At 51.9% G+C, this 13964-nt stretch overlaps 5 protein-coding genes across 5 annotated transcripts in view; all 5 read left to right on the top strand.

Annotated features, from left to right (window-relative positions):
* Window positions 1-688: 688 nt before the first annotated feature.
* Pmar_PMAR028178 (ADP-ribosylation factor, putative) lies at window positions 689-1650 on the top strand (the record flags this gene model as incomplete). Its single annotated transcript, XM_002774128.1, has 5 exons — window positions 689-753; window positions 842-952; window positions 1268-1352; window positions 1397-1498; window positions 1582-1650. 5 exons carry the CDS (start codon window positions 689-691, stop codon window positions 1648-1650), a joined length of 432 nt encoding a protein of 143 aa, XP_002774174.1.
* A 2537-nt stretch (window positions 1651-4187) lies between these two features.
* On the top strand, window positions 4188-7669 carry Pmar_PMAR028177 (hypothetical protein). The gene is made up of 19 exons (XM_002774127.1): window positions 4188-4352; window positions 4399-4511; window positions 4562-4670; window positions 4721-4875; window positions 4922-5020; window positions 5066-5161; window positions 5214-5304; window positions 5357-5519; window positions 5803-5969; window positions 6023-6163; window positions 6213-6302; window positions 6354-6467; window positions 6517-6706; window positions 6752-6852; window positions 6907-6992; window positions 7045-7122; window positions 7173-7326; window positions 7371-7559; window positions 7611-7669. Exons 1-19 carry the CDS (start codon window positions 4209-4211, stop codon window positions 7662-7664), a joined length of 2334 nt encoding a protein of 777 aa, XP_002774173.1. The 5' UTR covers window positions 4188-4208; the 3' UTR covers window positions 7665-7669.
* A 326-nt stretch (window positions 7670-7995) lies between these two features.
* On the top strand, window positions 7996-9192 carry Pmar_PMAR028176 (hypothetical protein; the record flags this gene model as incomplete). Its single annotated transcript, XM_002774126.1, has 1 exon — window positions 7996-9192. One exon carries the CDS (start codon window positions 7996-7998, stop codon window positions 9190-9192), a length of 1197 nt encoding a protein of 398 aa, XP_002774172.1.
* A 1102-nt stretch (window positions 9193-10294) lies between these two features.
* Pmar_PMAR028175 (gag/pol/env polyprotein, putative) lies at window positions 10295-12502 on the top strand (the record flags this gene model as incomplete). The annotated part of the gene is made up of 1 exon (XM_002774125.1): window positions 10295-12502. One exon carries the CDS (start codon window positions 10295-10297, stop codon window positions 12500-12502), a length of 2208 nt encoding a protein of 735 aa, XP_002774171.1.
* A 212-nt stretch (window positions 12503-12714) lies between these two features.
* The window catches only part of Pmar_PMAR028174 (gag/pol/env polyprotein, putative), a gene marked incomplete at both ends in the record, with an annotated part of 7519 nt that continues 6269 nt past the window's right edge, over window positions 12715-13964 (top strand). Inside the window, one exon of the mRNA XM_002774124.1 lies at window positions 12715-13958. Coding sequence (XP_002774170.1) covers window positions 12715-13958 — 1244 coding nt within the window. The remainder of the gene's footprint in view (window positions 13959-13964) is intronic.

The following is a 13964-nucleotide window of genomic DNA, read 5'->3' as shown; positions in this document are numbered from 1 at the left end:
CTAACATCATTGATGAGAGCGGCTCTTACAGGATGGGCATAAAGATCGAGGTGGAGCCGGTAGTGTCCTTCCGGTGTTGTATGACGTGTTTATTTCACCCCCATATCGAGAGTGTCTACGCCACCAGCTTTAATGAGTCTGGTCGACTATACGTGGCCTTCCATCATCGTCAGTGTTCGCGCTTGTCTGAAATCACAGTTGCTGTTTTCAGGGGCTCGCCATTCTTGCCCGAGTGCTGGCTCTGCTAGGTCTAATATGCTTGGTAACTTTAGTGCTTTTCTTTGGGTAGCGAGGCTCTGGAAAACTCGTGCAAGACTTTCTTAGGTTCCATATGTGCCTCCTTCTGACGGGCAAGACGACGAAGCAAGTTCTGCGGCCGAACAAGCGGTTCCCGTCCCGACGGACTCCGTGGTGTGAAAGTCTGTTCACTCGACATGCTCCCTTCTTCAACCCCCGGTTGAGAGTGCCGAGATCAGCTGCCATTCAAATTGTCTGAATTCAGCACCTATTCGCAGATAAGTGTTCTCGCGCAGATTTTCTTTGATTTTTGTGGTAGTACGCTATCCCACTGTCCTCGCAATTCGTTTCCATTTTGATGAGCGTCTGTCGAGTCTGAAGAATTCCACGAGTGTATGATGCAGTTCGAGGCCGGTTGGGCCCCTCTCGTTGCTTCTTTTCGTGGCGTCCTATGGGCCTTCTGAAAATTGTACGAAAAGTGAAGGAGCAGGAGCGTGAGATTCGCTTGTTGATACTGTAAGTCTCCAACAGTGACATCAGTACATCGCTTCGCTGTGGCTGTGAATCGTCCAGCTGAGCTCCCCACTTCTGCTTCGATTTTCAGTGGCTTGGACAATGCAGGGAAGACTACAGTGCTGCTGAGATTCAACGGGGAGGACATCTCTCAGATTCCACCCACTGTTGGATTCAACATCAAAACTATTCTCTTCAATGAGTGAGTCTTCAGCTATTCGTGATGGTGCAGTTGAAGGAAGGCCCGTGAGCGACTTGGAGACAGGAGGGGCTCCGAGCTCGAACATATCGCTCATGACGCGCGATACATGGGATATCTGATGAGTTCAACACGATGGTTTGAGAATCGAAATTGACTTCCGGTCATTTAAACTGGACAGGTTTGCTTGCAACTGGACAGGCTTGCGAGCTCATCGAAAACAGTGTCCGGCAGGGTTCTCTCCTATCTACCGCGATTTATCTGAGCTTTCGTGTTGTGTGCATTTCTCATTGTTCAAGTGATGCGACCCTCCTTCAGTTATAAGTTGAACATCTGGGATGTTGGCGGGCAAAAAAGTATCCGTAGCTTCTGGAGGAACTATTTCGAAGCTACTGACGGTCTGGTGGGAGTTGCTTACTACCACGCATTAGCAGTCATGACCTGCAGGTCTGGGTTGTTGACTCGCTCGACCGTCATCGCCTGTCTGATTGCAAGGAAGAGCTCCACAAGTTGCTTAGAGAAGAACGTCTTGCTGGCGCCTCTCTTCTGGTACGGGAGCATATTGGAATCATTGAGAGTTTGAAAAAATACCGAGGGGCTGCTCATCGTCAATGCATTTTTTTTTCTGGTAGATCCTTGCGAACAAGCAGGACATCGCCGGCGCCCTCTCCCCTGAAGAAATCCGCAAGGTGGGTGAATGACGCTGCGACTTGTGCGCTGGTCGAGAGGGTTGTCCCGTCAGCATCTGGAGCTGGAAACAATGTCTATGTCTCGACACTGGTATGTTCTGCCGTGCTCGGCAGTGACGGGTGAAGGACTGTCTGAAGGAGTCGAATGGATTGTTGACGATTGTGCAAAACGTGTTTTCACTCATGGATGATTTCTCGAGCTTCGCCACTGTTCACTTACAGCGAGGCAGACGGGGGGCGTTTTAAATGCTACTGATGGTCTACTCCATGCTGATCCCCCTGATCCGGCCAGAGCAGTCCCGGGCCTTTTCCTTATAGTTGTCTTGCCTCCCTTGCTTGGCTGTGTGTAAATGTATGCCAGCTCACAAGAACGCTTGGGGGACGCTGAGCGATCGTCATTCGTCCGCTTTTGTAAGAACGTCCCACTGGTATTTATGTAGATGAGCGTTTGAGGAGTGCTGTGTTCTCCGTCTTAAAGGAGTACTGTCCAACTTTCAGAGCTGCAGAAGTTTGCTGAAGGAGATATCTGGTGTGTCCAGAGCCAGAGTAGAGGAACTATGGTCTTCAGTGGCAGAAGAGATAGAGGCTTCACGTATCGACTACATCCGCACGTAAGTTCCTGACGTCCTACTAGTAACCTCCGAGTCGATTCATCACGGCACTTCGCGGGTCACCAGGTGGTTCTCCCGTTTGCACATGCCCTGTCTGTAGGGATACCCGTCTCTCCATTGCCATACGGGGTGCTGATGGTGCACAAGAACGCCTCCGGCAAGTGCTGCCAAGGTTGAGGAGTCTTCAGGAACCGCTGATAGAAGCTAATGTGAGCGGTTTTTGTCTCGGCTACTTGATGAGGTTGCTCAGAATGCCGTAGTTCGTCTCGAAAAGGAAATCGCAACTCTGAAGGAGGCTTGCTGGATCCATCATCAGCTCACAGACGTCCAGAGCTTACTGGGCCAAGTTGACCATGACTTCTTCATTGAAGATGTCATGCAACGGTGAGGTGCTCATAACCTATCCTCAATGATTGGTCACATCAGTTGTCGACTCCTGCAGAGTGCCCGAGAGCTCCTTGAGCCATTAACTCCTCTGAGTCGCCGTGGGTGCCCTCTTCTGCTTAGCTCGTGTTTAGAGACGTAAGTTCGTTTGACACCGTAAAAATATGGCACTCCTCACATAACCATGATTGACGGGTATCTGCTTCTAATACGTGCATCAATATAACGCCTTAGATTCGAGTCCCTCACCGTGGCTACCATCGAGGGGATGGTCCGAGCCGTAACCGAGGGTCCCCTGTTGACCATAGCGCACATGCATCTTGCAAGTCAGTAAGAAATATGATGCAGACTTGGCTATCGCGACCGGGAAGTCAGCAGATCACTCTCCCCTGGTCTGTGGATTGGTGCTAGAGCTTTAGATGTCGAAGTGGAGATCCTGGACGTGCTGGCTGAATGCCTTATCACCAACGTGGGTGTTGCTTGATCTCTTATGTTGCTATGCAATACTTAATAATCTAGTAAAGCAATGTCCACTTCCTTAGACGATATAGTCGTGAGGACATAGGATCGCGAATCTCAAAATCTGATCCCAGCATATCTGTCGAGAATACCAGGTTCCCGAATGCATAGATTCGCTTAACACTGTCATCTACATGGAATATGTACTGTCTCTCTAACCTGCTTCGCTCTAGGTCATCAATCCAATCGCGATTCACCGAGGGGATCTCCGACTATCATATGCGGGCTTTGCCAAGGATTGGTCTCTTGAACTCTTGGATTCTGGTGAGCTTGATGATGCCGCGGTGGGTGAGGCACTCGAGACTATGGTGGAGTTCCTCAAACGGACTGTCTTCCCAGAAGGTGAGGAGTGATTTATCTATCTATGAGAACTCGAACTCGGGAACATATTATCAGAATCATCCCCCTTTCTAGCAATGGGACATAGGCTGTGGCCCGTCATGGGCAACTGTCTGCTCGACATGGTTGCGGTGACTACTTTCGATCGGCTGAAAGCACACATGCGCAGTATAGGTTTCATTGACGAGGTAGTTTACGTTGATTGATTCAAGGCATCATTTACTTCATTCACCTCAGCACTTTGTGCCCGTGTCGTGTCCCGCGCACCCGAGCACGAACAGTGCGATAGCAGATTGCTCTATCGCTCGACCGTGTCTGGTTACCTTTGCAGCTGCCTCTACTGCGTCTGCTCAACCTGACCTGTAATCCCAGGCGTCGCTGCCAATGCCTGAGGTTCTGGCAGATGACGGGTCCCCCAATCGCTGCAAAAGTGATGGAAAGTCCGCGAGCCGGCTGCAGCACGGTGCGGTCATAGAAGCTAGGCTGACGAAATCGTAAAGCCCGTGCCGAGTACCGCCATCCAGTTTACCGATAATGAACCATCCTGAGGTAGCCATGCTTCAAATGACATCAGAGACTGACGCTGATTGAGACTGATACTAAGCTACAGCGACAAGCCTGTTTGAATTAATTCTAATCCGATGTGTTGTGCATTTTCTCACGTAGCACTCGTATTGCTTCCTCAGCGCAATTTTTCTGTCATCATATCAAATCTTCATGGATGACTTCGTCACGGAGGTGGCTGACGTTCCTATGAGCCGTGAGACCAAGCAGGGACACTTCGAGGAACATCAAGGCGACGATGAAGTTCCCTGGGCCCTCCCCGCGTGCTTGACTGAGCCTGAATTCGCCCTTGATGAGGTGAGAACTTCGGTCGCATTTACACTTGGACCGGTTTAGCGAGCAGGTCGGTACAGCGCAGCTGGAGGCGTGGGCTAAAGAGGCAAGAGATTACGTGCACGCTTTGGAAGCTCGTGTTGCGGAGACACTTGACAAGAGCAGAAGAGAGTTCATTCATACGTAAACCTCGCTTCGCTTAATTCGCTTATTCTGCCATGCCACAACTTCAGGGATATTCGGCTGTCCAGTACAATTCAGAAAATTGAGTCGGCCAAGGAGGCTCTGGGCGAGATATCCCATAGGCTTGAGGAAGCTCAACAAAAGCTGGGCGACGCGAATGTACGGACGCAGGATTGAGTCACTGAAGATTGATGCTGTCCTTGTCTCAGTCACGAGTATTGCACCTGAATAGTGAAGTGGCTGCTATGGAGGAAGCTTGTCGCGTCAGCGGGCAAGTCGCGAAGGCTCGTCGTAGTCTCGGCAAGGTATTCGAAATGGACGCTCATGGCGAGCCTGGCGATAATATAGATGGAATTCTCGCTAGGTGGGGATCAGGACTTTGAATAGTGATGCAACTTGAGACTCGTCAGGTGCCGCGCGTTGGCCGAAGTGCGCGACTTACTGCAGTCTGTGTCCACGCCCATGTCTCCCAAGAACTGTCCGAAGATCGTCAACGACTGCAATGAACTGTATGGAGAGTATTCGCTTTCGGAGGATACAATGGAGGCCTTCAGATACTCTTCGGCCTTCGCATCTATGGTGGAGACTATGGGCTCATCGCTTCGTGGGGGTCCCGTGCTGAAGATCGAGAAATGCAAGTTGTCAAGCACGTGAGTGACCATCGGGTCTGTTTCTATTCGATTAGTATGGTCATGCTCCCAGGACGGCCTGTCCAGAGCTCTGGAAAGGGGCCCGGGTACTCGGCGTAGACTCTGACCTCGTATGCGACGTTGCGGAGGACATAAATTCTAATGTGGGCGAGCCCAGGAGTGAACTCTCGCACGACCGACTGCGGCTTATCTCAGGTGCTCCGAGCACTCCTCAAGCATTCTCATGGTCTGGTGGTGCAGCAGACAGAAGATGAGTGGCATGTGCAATTGAAGAATACAGGGACAGTGCAGTTTAGTGATGTGGCGTCGGCTTTGGAGAGCATGGCTGACTTCATCAGCGCTGCTGTCTTCAGCGGAGGTAACGCACGCTGCACTCTCGGGCACTAGCTCGCTAGCACAACAAGACCTGGTGCTAGGAACACTGCGAGCTTCGGTCTAGGCTAACTTATTTGTCACGTGGGAGTGTCACTCACAACAACTTGAATTCTTCTTTCCTCTAGTGCGACAAAGCCTCTGTTGTAGGCGTTCACATTCTGTTTTACTCTCGCCAATCTCGGCATACATTCGTGGCGCCCGCGATCTGTTGGTCACTGCTCTTCTGTCATTTTGATAGAGAGAGCCCTGGTCCTTGGTGTTGTCAGATTCTGAGGCCTTCTTGATCTTCGGTTCCGCGTTGTGGCCAGGGATAGCTCGGCGGCTTCTTCGGTCTGCGAATTTCGACATCTCCACACAAGAGGAGCGTGCACAGAAACTAGAGAAGGAGATGCAGGGCAAAAGCTTCATCAGTCAGCAAATGTGCCCTCTCAAGGTCCGGCTAGGGGCGGCTAGGGCTACGATCTCGACCACAGTCTCTCTCCTTAGGATGGATTGTCAACTCGTGATGAGGCGGAGCAGAAGGCCGAGAGGTCACGAATCTTGGGACGTGCACGCAAAGAGCTCATTGCCGATACAGTCGAAGGTGTCACCGAGACTGTTGAAGTAGATTCGAAGCAGCTCGAATGTGTAGCGTCTCTGGTCTATCCCCGCGAGTTCTATGCCGAACCTCATTTAGCTCGTTACTGGTGGCGCACATGTTTCGAGCATGGCGGCTTCGGAGACATGGTTGGCAACCTGTCCAGATCGAATATCGAAGAGCGTTGAAGTAGGCGTATGTTCATCATACGTCGGGAAAAGAGTCTTCGTGTTCTCTCAGACCTTGTGGAAACTAATTGAAGACAACCCCTCAGAGAAACGCAACCTGATTGACCTGTTCATCATCCTCAAACGTGATGCTCACAGGGATATCATCGTCAATGATCCGGTCAAGGTGGGGCGCTCCCTCTAAGCATATGGTGTACAGAATGAACTCACTGTAGGCCGGCCTCCTTGTGCTGGACGTGTCGTATTTGAGTGTTCGACTTCTCTTGGATGCTACCAAATCGATGAAGGCGGACCGCCGCGACTCCGGTCTGGACCTGCTCCTTCGGCTCAGAGAGGCTGCTACTGTGGTCTTCGCACAAGCCATAAACAAAGCCTCAGACAATGCTCGGCAGAAACTGCAAAACAGTGAGAAGCCTTCTTTGTCGTTTGGGTTGCCAGTTTCTTTCATAGGCTCTGGATCATGGAAACGCGGATTGCTGAGCTCCGGCGACATGGCGGAGGCCGAGACGGCCTTAGGGGAAGCAGTAGAGTCGTTGAAGAAACTGTCCACGGTGAGCCTCGCTCTGGGTCATATCCTGGATCTGATAATCATCTGTCCATCCTAGGCATGGACCCGATACCTCCCAGAGCCCCTCAAATTGCCAGCCCTGGCAGTGGCAGCAGATGCCACTCTCAGAGAACTCGCTGAACTGTAGCACGATGGTTAAGTTCGTGTGGTCTACTTCGCCTCGCTTCATTGTTAGATCTGTGCAAGCCCTCGACAAATCATGGCGAATGAACCCCAACAAACAAGACGGCTCAGCAGTTGCAGCTCTGTTAGAGTGAGGAAACTCGCTTGTGACTTCGCAGTTGGAGCTCATCTCTATCTCAGCTTTCTGTTGGTATCGACGCGAGAAGCCATTTGTCCGGATCCAAAAATTCAACCACCATCCTTCGCCTCCGTGGCTCTCATGAAGGACTGTCTGATGCTCCCATGGGAAGATCTACTCAACCTCTCGGATGATCGCCTGCCGGACGCTGGGACGGTAGGTAGCTCGCAGAGGTGCGCCTGCCGAGAGCTCTCTTGCAGTCCCTGCTATCTCGTGGGTCACTAGCTCTATGCATCCGAGCTAATTTCTCTGTCGGAGTGGAGTCCTGGCCCGAGGCTGAGAGCAAAGCAGGCCTATTAGCTGATGCTTGGGGCCGAGGTAAGGGTGTGAAGGAGAACGATAGGAAGATCGAAACCAAGGCCCATAAGAATGCTGACATAACAGGAAGGGTAAGGAGGACAGACGTCGTTATGTGTCTGCTGAACGTTTTCCTCATACAGGTATCTCGAGGCGGCGTATTCGCCAGTAGCAACGGTCGATCTCTTTTTGGGTAACGTGGCCTTGCTATGGTTGCATCACTTTGCCAATCAGAGCCTTGAGTTTTGCGTTGTAATTCTCGAGAATCCACACACTGGTGTGAACAGGAACAGCCTCTCGAGTTTAAAAACTTCTTTGCATCGCGCGGACCAAACTCTTCTCTCTCGGCCTCATATCACTCACACTTCTGTCGCAGGGCGAGCGACGATTGAGCGGAGCGCAGCCATCTAGACTTAATATGCGAGATGATCACTTGTATATAATTATTAATTAACATCGTATATCGTTGAGCTCCAATCGATAATATGTCTGTGATGATTAGTGATTTGTTATATCACTTTGCCTTTCATGACCTCGGATGGTGGCGATGATCCGTCCAAGAAGCCTGTAGATCCTACTATTCAGAAGCAGTCTGTTGAGTTAACTCCCGAGGAGTTGGTGCTCTTGAAGAAGATCCGCGCAATGGAGTTGGCGGGCCGTGAGCCAACCGACATCAAGGATCCGAAGCGAGCAGGCTATCCGCTAGGGCGTGAAATGGCACATTCTACCGGGATCTGTGATCTTCCCGTAAAAGATCAGAGGACTGTGAGGTCCGAGATGACCATACTGGATATCATAAAGCTACCCATATGTCTCAAGAAACCACGGGGTGGTCCTTCGAGAGAAACACCATATCATTATTTCAAGTCTAAGGTGCAACAGCAAGTCAGTATTTATGGCCTCCGCGGCACTGAGAAGATGCAGTACATTATGCGCTGCATGGAAGAGCCTGCGTTGGCTGATGTTCAGGAACTCGTGCTCAACGACTATTATGATCATGAGATCTGGGCCGAGCTAGATCGTCGCTATGATGAAGGTTTCAAGAAGTACGGTATGCACAGCCGATGGGCTGAGCTTGCCCAAAATGATGGTGAGTCGGCTTCCGCTTTCGCTCGGAGGCTCGAACAAGAAGCCCTATTGATGAAGTCATCTGTGGGTCGAATCATCAGTCGAGAAGAAATGTCGACGAAGTATCGTAATAGTTTGCGCCCGAAGTTGCGTAAGCGATTGCACAAGTATATAGGCCCGAAGTACAAGGATTTCGACAAGCTTAGAGAGATAGCTGACTACTTCGAAGAGTTCGAGAGTAAGCAGCACTCTGGCTCGCTTTCGAAAACTCAACCATCCTCACGTAATGCTGGTGCCAAGAGCAACCAAGGCAAGCGCTGTAAGTTTTTTGGTACTGAAAGAGGATGCCGGTTGGGCGACAAATGTGATTTCAAGCACGAGAAAACACCCCAGAACAATGGACAAGATGGTCAACAAGCGGCTGGCAAGAGCACATCAGTTGCTAAGCCAGGCGGACCACCAGCTAATTCGGGAGTGTGTTATCAATTCTACAACACCGGTACATGCAACCGGGAGAAGTGTTTGTTCAGACATGAACGTCCTGACAATGCTCAGACTAGAAGCTCAGTAAATGTTGTCATGGACGACGACTGCTATGCACTCCAGAATACTGAGTCGAAAGTTCGAAGTTTGACTACACTTGGTTCGCTACCGTGACGTTCAATCAGAGCGTGAAGAGTCCGTGATCACATTATTAGATACCGGATGTACTGCTGAGTTGATGGAGCTCTCGGCGGCGGAGGCGATCGGCCTGCAGGTTAAAGAACTGGCTACCCACAGAGGGGTGAGGCTAGCCGACGGGTCGACGAGACTTGAGGTAGTGGGCACCGCCGCAGCCCGGGTGAATACCAAAAGGACAAGTGCGGTCATCGAATTCAAAATCATGAGAAAGCTGTGTGTACCGGTAATTCTTGGTATCACGGGCATGAGTGCTCTGGGGATCACCATTGATATGCGTGAAGGGCAAGTCCCAAAAGTCTCCAGCGGGCACTATGCGGAGAGAGTCGATGATGAGCTCCCATTCGATGACACCGTTTGTTATGAGTACAGCCCCGAAGAACAGTCGCTGGGACCGAGTGATAGTGATCAAGACTCGGCTGACGACAACACTGAGTTTGCTTGCGGGGTATCATTGATGTTTGACAATGACCCGCAGCAGGCAGGAAACCGAGTTCATCAAGAACCAGACGTAGAAGGAGGTGAGCCCAATAATGACCGACTGCTCGAGATATGGGAGGAAGAAGGTCAATATTGCATAGAACTGCCCTGGAGCGGCACGTCAAGACCCAACCGAAATGGGCAACATGCCCAAGCCAGAGCAGATTATTTGGAGAGGAAACTCTCACCTGCGGAGCTCACCGCCGTCCAAGACGAGGTCAACAGTCTGGTGCTATCCGGAATTCTCAGAGAAGTTGATCCGTCTGAGATCCGGCACTACATCCCTCCCCGACCAGTGTTCCGCAAAGACTCTACCACCACATCAACAAGGCTAGCTATCGATAGCAGATTGATCAATTATCATCTGGAGAAATTGAGCATTGGGGAGCAGCACAAACTGCTCGAAGTCCTGACGGCATGGAGAGGCTCTCCCCATTACACTAGTCTTGATTTGAAAAAGGCCTTTAATTCCGTTGGTATAGGAATGCGGTCACAGCCGTGGCTGGGCTTGAGGCTTTTCGGCAGGAGTTACGTATGGGCCTTCCTCCCGTTCGGCCTCATATGTTCACCCGCCATATTGCTTAGGGCGCTGAAAGACCCTATGGAAGTTTTGTGTCTCGCCTTACCGTGCACGCCACTATGTTATGTTGATGATATCGGCCTTCGAGCCAACACCATCGACGAGTTGCACGAGGCTGAGAGAAGAGCTACTGGAGAACTCGAAAAGAAGGGGTTCCGGACTCAGCCCAAGAAAAGAATCTCGACTGACGGAAGTTGTGATGGAGTGGTCAAGAAGCATCTTGGCTATCTATGGGATGTGGCAGCCGATGAGATCCGCCAACTTCCACCATCACTTCCCGATCTAGATCAGTGGAGTAAAAGACAGGTGATCTCTGCCTATGCTAAATTTTTCGATGTTATGGGCCTGTTCCTCGAAGTGGGCATCAGCGCCCGCAGTAATGCATCGTTAGTTCATGAAGATCACCGCGACTGGAAGGACATTGTGGGTGGCATTCACGTCCGAGCGTTGAAGGACTGGCATGATGCTATCACGACATTGGCTCCGGCGGTTCCTAGAGCCGTAGGTTCGGCGCGTGTAGTGATTTTTTGTGATGCGAGCGGTCTGGCATGGGCAGCTGAAGCCTACTGCGTGAGACTAGGGGGAGCTGATGACTTGAACCCGGCCGATCGTCTTTACCGATGGCGAGCGGTTGGCGGGATTTTTCCCCGTGACTGCAAATGGTCGACTCCCAAGAGGGAACTATTTGCCCTTCGACAGGCTACTCGGTTGGGCGAGGAGCTGATTGGTTGCGCCAAAGTTCATGGCCGTCCTCTGGTGACGAAGCCCGACATTACCTATCTGTCGGATGCAGAAATCAACATCTTCCGTCTTCGCCGCATCGGCAAGTCCAGGTCTGGTACGGACGCGGTCGATGTTTCGCGTTTGGAGAAGAAGTGGCTAAGTGAGATCTCCATGCACTGCAACCAGTATGGGTGCGATGTGATCCACGTGCGAACTAAGGATAATCTTGCCGATGCAGCCTCTAGGGGATGCTTGGATAGTTCTACTACGTTGGGTATGAGCGATGTAGACCGCCTGCGTCATGCTTCTACTCTGACTCGCTTCGAGCCATCAGGTCAACAAACGTTGGTGTCGAAGGAAGATGAGCCGGAGGCAGTCCCTAGAGCAGTGGAAGATCTGAGCCAATATGAAAGTGCGGATGAATTCGTGTGCGAATTGTTCGCCATTTTTGACGAAGAAGAGATAAGTTCCGAGGTGAGCTCGGTCGGCACTTTGCAGGAGGCCGAGCCACTTGATTGGAATGAGATTCTGAGAGACCATCAACGAGCTTCGCCGTTTTTGCGGAATCTGAGAAGCTTTGTTGAGACAGGAAAGCTAGAGGAGAAATGCCCTATTTCGTTGCGAGCGTTCAAAAATGATCGAGAAATGTATATGATCGAGGACGACCTTTTGAAACGGCGGATTCGCAGCGACGGGAAAGGTGCATTCGTGCCTCAAGTGATGATTGACCACAGTGATGATAAGATGGTCAACTTGGTGATTGATAAGTATCACGATAAGTCTGGCCACATGAGTGCGAGCAAGCTGGAAGGCATCATTCGTGAAGAGTTCTTCTGGAGAAGGATGAGTGTCAACATACGCAGAAGACTTCGGTCATGCGATTGCTGCCAACGAGTAGCTGCTCAATCCAAGTGGCGGAAAAACGTAAGCGCACTGAAGCTGAAGGGAAATGCCCCGTGTCAAATTTGGGGGATTGACCATGTATGCGGCTTACCAGAGGGTCAAGTGCGAGGCCGGGGCGAGGGAGGATATAGGAATATCCTCACGATAACCTGTGCAACGACGGGATTTACTTGGCTGAGAGCGTGTCGATCGACAGGAGGTGAAGAGGTGCGAGCCATCCTATCGGACTTGGTCGGTGATGTGGGCCGGCCATTGTTGCTCATCTCTGATCGTCACCAGGCCTTTCGAAGTAAGTCTCTCACTCAATGGGCAATGAGTAATAGCATCAAGCTGGCTATGCTGCCAGCACGTGGGGGACCATACAGCGGGTGGTTTGAACGTGGACATGGTAAGCTTCGAGATTTCATCGCCAAAAGGAATGCTGATGATCCGGAGTCCATGCAGTTCTGGCCAACCTGGCTCTCCGAAGTACAACTGGTGATCAATTGTACTCCCTTCTCCAATAGTGAGCTGTCACCAGCTGACCTTATGTATGCATATAAGGTCTCGACGCCGTGGGAGATGCGTAATGGTGCTGAATGTGGTTTGATGGATGGTCGATAGTGGGCCTCACGCACAGGTTGTGTGCGCCACAGGTGCCTGCGTGCAATCATGTGCACGCGTGTTTTTGCTCGGGCCGAGCAATGGCCAGTCCTTTATTCGTACAACCCAAGTCTGAGTCGTAGTAGACCCCATCTCCATCAGATTTATGTCTTAGTAGTAAGTTATTGACCTTGAGACTTAATGGCATCTTCACTGAGTCGTGTTCATGACTCATGAATCATGAGGCGGAGCCCGGTCAAACTCTCACATCTGGCTCCGATGCGGGGACCCTTCCGCCTCTGTGCGACATCTTCGTCATCGAAGAGGGCGCCGCTGACCAAGCTCAGGTTTTGGACGCCCTCTCCATGACCCCCGACCCCGAGGTCGGTGCAGATATACTCTTGAGGTGCATAGAGAAAGCCGTTGTCGGAGGAGGTCCTCCACGGCTAGAAGCTCTGGTCGAGCAACTTGCACACCACCTGCTCGTCTCTCCAGTCGAGGTGGTCCCTGAAGCGGTGAGGTTGTACCTCGTGGACCTTTCCCCAGAAGAGCTGCCCAAGTATGTGGACGAACATCTCGGTTGGGCATGCAGTCGGGCCGCGGTCGGCCTATTGCCGCCCGAGACCTCACAAAAACTTCTTGACCTCCTCCCCCCCATGGTGGTCTACGCTGCCCTTCAGAATGAAAGGCTAGCTCATTTTCCGGGAGCTCAGACTCTTACCCCCTTGTACCGTCGCAAAAACCTTTCCTCGCTCCTGGAATTAAAGAGCTCCGAAGCGAGCCCCTTCAGCGAGGGGTGGACCGCCCGCCTTTTCCAACGGAGAAGCGAGGTGTCCAGGCAGACCGCCGGCGGCCCGGCTAGTCTTCAGCAGGCGGCTCCTGCTCAGCACTTCCATGGTTTCAATCATCGGTCTACCTCCTCGCCCCCGCGCAGGTCGGTTTCTAGGGAGCGCGGAGAGATCTCCTCCGGGCGCTCCCCGGGGGCCTTGAATCTAACGCCCCCGTCTCACGGATCCCGGGTGACCTTGAGGCCGAATCCGGACGCCATCTCGAACGGGGACCGTAGACTGGCCTCTCGGGATGCTGATAAAGCATCCTCAGCCTTCAAGGGCGGTCCCTTCAAAGGCGTCGATGACAAGCGCGGACTCTCAGGTTTTTGGCGTCAAGTAGAGTCGTTGGTGGTCCGGCGTGGTTGGCAAATCGGCGGTCCTGAGCATTATTTTCTTCTCACTAATCTAGTTCCGGAGTACACGCTCGAGGAGGCCGTGGGACGTAAGAATCCTGTGACTCTGGTCGACTTTTCGACGTCCGTTGCTGATATCCGCTCCGCTCTAGCGGAAGAGTGTGGTGGCCACTTCGAGGTCGAGAAGCTCTTATCAGAACCCACTGCCCGCTCGAACCAGGAGACCCTGACATCCTACATCGGGCGTCTGGATGAGTGGGCCAGACGCTGTGCTTTAGCCCGGCGCTCCCCTCGGTGACG

The sequence above is a fragment of the Perkinsus marinus genome, assembly GCF_000006405.1.
Source record: "Perkinsus marinus ATCC 50983 genomic scaffold scf_1104296958686, whole genome shotgun sequence".
Classification (NCBI taxonomy): Eukaryota; Perkinsozoa; order Perkinsida; family Perkinsidae; genus Perkinsus; species Perkinsus marinus.
The sequence above is the reverse complement of the archived record's forward strand: the minus strand, read 5'-3'. Positions and strand labels throughout refer to the sequence as shown.